Genomic DNA, 4,383 nt, shown 5'->3' with positions numbered 1-4,383 from the left:
CTAAAACTTCAGCACCAATCCTGAACGAATCTGTGAAAACATGAATCGTGCAAACTCCATACTTATCCCAATTATTCCACCCGAAAAACGGGAGTAAGAAATAAATGTACCCAAACAAGAATGAGCAGACGTTCCAGGCTATCACGTGACATGAGTTGACTTTGCGGTATTTCCAGGGATTGACTATACAGATCAGTCGTTCTAATGCCAGTCCCAACAACACGAATAACGAGGCCAGTATCCCACTACGAAACACCGTGAAGTTCAGAAGACAAAGATGCTTCTTGGTCAGAACATATTCCGGCAGAATGAGTGAAGAGGCATAGAACGGTACACTGAGCACTATGATGATGTTCAGAACGGCTAGATTAATGATAAGTTTATCATGGGTACGTCTAAGACATCCGAACCTAGCGTACGTGGTGAGGACTATACCGTTAGTGACTAACGGGAAAAACATCACCAGGACTAGAATCACCAAAATCACTGTCCTTTTACCGTCCAGCGTATGCAGATTGCGTAACACTTCGTGAACCTCGTCCTCAACGCTGCTACTCCCGTTCTTGTATGGCGTGTAAATCATTCTTACTGAACAACAGGTGCTCTGAATCCAGACAATGTGCAGAACATTCACCAAATGTTAAGGCACGTTCTTAAAAAAAAACTTTAATAGAGTCACAAGAAACACAATTCAAGGTGAAAGTATCCCATTGTTAAAAAACGAATAATAATAATTCATCATTAATGACACTGCAACCAATGTGCATCATAGAGAGACTTTATTCCCCCAATCTTCAAAGCATCAAGTATGAAATGCTTCTACAAAAAACGGGTCGGAGCATATAGGTGGACTGATCGCGTATGAGCAATAAATAATTGTCAAACCGTGCCCCTAGGGGACTGCACAGGAACCTAGTTTCGACTGTCGTGAAGGATGACTTTGTATTCACATGTTCTGTACATAAAGGTTGTACATAGAGGTTGATTCAAGGAATGTAAACTGTTACGAAGAAATTCTTGCAATGCCGATCTCTCTGTGTTTATAGAGCTCTATCCTCTCGGTGCATGAATAAAAATCAATCCAGATTATATTGGACCAGTTTCAAACCATTAGCGTCATCCATATCTCATGGGGAATATATTATCATATTGTCTAAAGACTGCAACTGATTCTCTATAATATAAAATGCAAGGCGCATCTTTATAATGAAAACTGAAATGCACTAGTCTAGATTAATTGGAAAAAAAATGTCACATTCAAATTTTTTTGAGGCAATATTTTTCTACACGATTAATAGATGAAATTAATTTCATAAGTATTCGTTACTCTTATTTCGATAGATGATTATATAAAATTAATGAATTGGTTTAATCGTAATATGTCCTGTCATAAATATTTAACAAATCAATGATGCCGCGTTTCATTTCACCCGTCACTTTATCTGTTAAGGACACATGCGACGTTCCTTGGTTTTTATAAATAATCCTTGATAGATTTTTCCTCTGTATTAGGATCTATAATTCAGGGTGCATTACCAGGCTCTTTTTTTTGGGGGGGGGGGGGGGTTAGAATATTTTGATTTGTTCATTTAATAACAAGCAAAATGTGATTGGATGTTTATTAATAAAGTCAAAGAGTATAAATTTTCAATTGAAATTATATCTATCCAAGTTCAAAAATATCATATAACATGAAAATATTATTATGGAATTACGTAGTGGAAATCTTCACATACATTGCGCAGATAGGAGAAAAAAAGAAAACAATGGAAGACAGGTCGTGTCTGACTTTAACGACATTGTTTTCATTACAGGTGTGTTGTTGTTGTCAGGTTTGGGTCATGGTGACCACCTCAGGTCGTAGCTGCTACTAATTAAAAAAGCTGAGCGTGGCCAGGTGAACCTCGATGATTTCCATTTGTGAGTTCAACTGAACGGGCAATGGCAGTTATACGCAACGAATAACTGTCATCATAAAGTACGCGTATAAAGTTATATATACAACAGATAACTGTTACCTAAAATACAGGTACTAACACAACTATATACTTCAAATAACTGTGAGCAAATAGTACATGATAGTACTACAGGTATACAACAAATAACTGTAAAATATACATGTAATAAGACAGTTATATCAGGCAGTTAGCGTCAGAGGGGGGGGGGGCTGCCCCCCCCCCCACTTTTTCTCGCAGCAATCAATTTTTTAAAATTTACATATAAAATAATGAATTATAACGGAGTTGGCCCCCCCCCCCCACTTTTTTGGAAGTAAGTAAAAAAAAAATTGATATGAAAATAAGGAAATGAGGAGTCAAATTGAAGTTACTCCCCCCCCCCCCCCCCCCCCCCCCCCCCCCCCCACGGATTAGGAATTTCATGATTTGGAGGGAAAAAAATTTTGGTAGGGAAGAATTTTTTTTTTTGGAAGTATAGTTTAGAGTTTAGTCTAACCCCCCCCCCCCCCCCCCCCCCCGACGGATTAGGATTTTGAAGATTTTTGGAAACTTTAAATTTCCTTTTTTTTTTGGTTTTTTTTTTTTTTTTGCTTGTCAAAATTTTTTGGATGGGTCTGGCCCCCCCCCCCCCCCCCCACTTTCAAAAACGATGCTACGTGCCTGTATAAACAACAATTACTGTAAATATATTTAAATATAGTACTAGTATGAAGTTGTACATGCATACAGCAATTAACTGTTACAATTTATATTATTATACTTTCATGTTAAATACTGAAATCTGATTGGTTAAGACGCAGTTGGTTCTATTACCCTCAGCGTTAGCAACACACTTGGCAAAGGGTACCACAACAAATTGTTACATGCGCGTAACTTAATTTGGATATATGCAAATTGAATAATTATTATATCATCATTTTCATGATCACCTGTCGAAATTTTAGATCCAGCCAGCTAATACCGCCTCCATCCTCCTTCCCAAAGTCCGTCAATTTGTTTTTGGGCTTTGTAGTTTTTTAAACCCCCCTCCCCTTTCGAAGAAGGAAGAGCTTTGCTGCTGTCTGCCTGTCTGTCTGTCGGTCGGTCGGTCGGTCCACTAACAGTTTCAGTTCATTTTCTTTGCAGAGGTTGCACATACTAAAATGAAATACAGATTTATTATAAGAATATATAAGTTCAAGTTCTAGGTACTCTGTAGTTGGAATACTTTTGAGTACTCACTCATACGTCATATCCTTGGAATCAAAATTCATTGGAATGTTTGTAAGTAAATATGTACTCTTAGATTCAATGTTTATCACAGTTCAGATAAACTTTGATTTCAAATTTTTAATATAAAATAACGTAATTGTGTTATCACTCCGCGCCTTTCGTAGTTTTAATTTATTGAAAATGTAATTAGAAACTTCGTCTTTAATCTGAGATATATCTCCCACTTTCTGGTTTATAATGAAAGATGTCTCTCATAGATATAAAATATCCTACATACTACTATATATATGATATGAATCGTATGTAATCTTATTAGTACAACAGTATCACATATTTCTATGAAATTCAAATACATTTCTTATTGCTAAGAATGAATTTTATGATTGACTGTATACTTTCTATTCTTGCACCAAATTACTTTTTGACTTCAAAATCATTTTATAAATGCGATTTACATTGGAAAAATCTTCTTAATATAATTAAAAGTCATTAAGAAAAATACGATTTGATTTTTGTTTTGTTTTCAGTATGCCCTTGCAAGAGTAATTTCTATCAAAAAATGGTTAAAACAAAGTTCATGCTTGTTAGCGAGATTTTTATATAACGGTTATTACATTTTCACATACATGTATTTGCATTTGCGCCTGGTCCTTTTAGTAAATCTTGTAATTTCATAAGACAATCTAAGTCTGATTTTTCAGACACAAGAAAATCGTCTTGGGTGCTTGCTGAAATCTACGTGCATCTTGTTTATTTCTGCGGCGAAATTTGTTCTGTTTGTCGTCCGATTGCCGTGGTGTTTACAAGACTTTCTTAACAAGTAAGAGATAATCGTTGAAATTCGGCAGAGAAATGTTTTTTGTTTAATTAAAATGTCAGAGATACCAATTCAAATTCCATTCAAATTTCAAATAAGCGTAATGAAGGGGGTCAAAAGTCAAACATTGTTCCAGTCTTTTGACACAGTGGCGTTGTTGTATAAAAAATATATCACTGGTCAAATTATGACCAAAAAGTAAAACTGCAAACAAATGATGGAAATTCATTTTCTTTTTTTACATACATCTACAAGAAATGCTAAATCTTCAAAATAATTTTGCAAATAAACAAATAAAATACTTACACACAATTCTCTTTGAACTTCATCTGCTATAATAGCGTGGATGAACATGTACTTGACTATTTACATCTACCGAGTATGACTCCCTCTGTG

General features: G+C 35.5%; 1 protein-coding gene across 1 annotated transcript; it reads right to left on the bottom strand.

The window, feature by feature from the left end:
• LOC128187487 (C-C chemokine receptor type 7-like) lies at positions 1 to 583 on the bottom strand. The gene is made up of 2 exons (XM_052857918.1): positions 131 to 583; positions 1 to 30 (listed from the first exon to the last, which is right to left on the bottom strand). Exons 1-2 carry the CDS (start codon positions 581 to 583, stop codon positions 1 to 3), a joined length of 483 nt encoding a protein of 160 aa, XP_052713878.1.
• Between the last annotated feature and the right edge of the window lie 3,800 nt (positions 584 to 4,383).

The sequence above is a fragment of the Crassostrea angulata genome, chromosome 6 (assembly GCF_025612915.1).
Source record: "Crassostrea angulata isolate pt1a10 chromosome 6, ASM2561291v2, whole genome shotgun sequence".
NCBI lineage: Eukaryota > Metazoa > Mollusca > Bivalvia > Ostreida > Ostreidae > Magallana > Magallana angulata.
The sequence above is the reverse complement of the archived record's forward strand: the minus strand, read 5'-3'. Positions and strand labels throughout refer to the sequence as shown.

What these genes read in the sequence shown, in the direction of transcription:
- LOC128187487 (XM_052857918.1), bottom strand. Translation starts at nt 583, where the DNA reads ATGATTTACACGCCATACAAGAACGGGAGTAGCAGCGTTGAGGACGAG. An exon ending in GTCACGTGATAGCCTGGAAC is followed by an intron (nt 31 to 130) that starts GTCTGCTCATTC and finishes ATGTTTTCACAG; the next exon opens with ATTCGTTCAGGATTGGTGCT.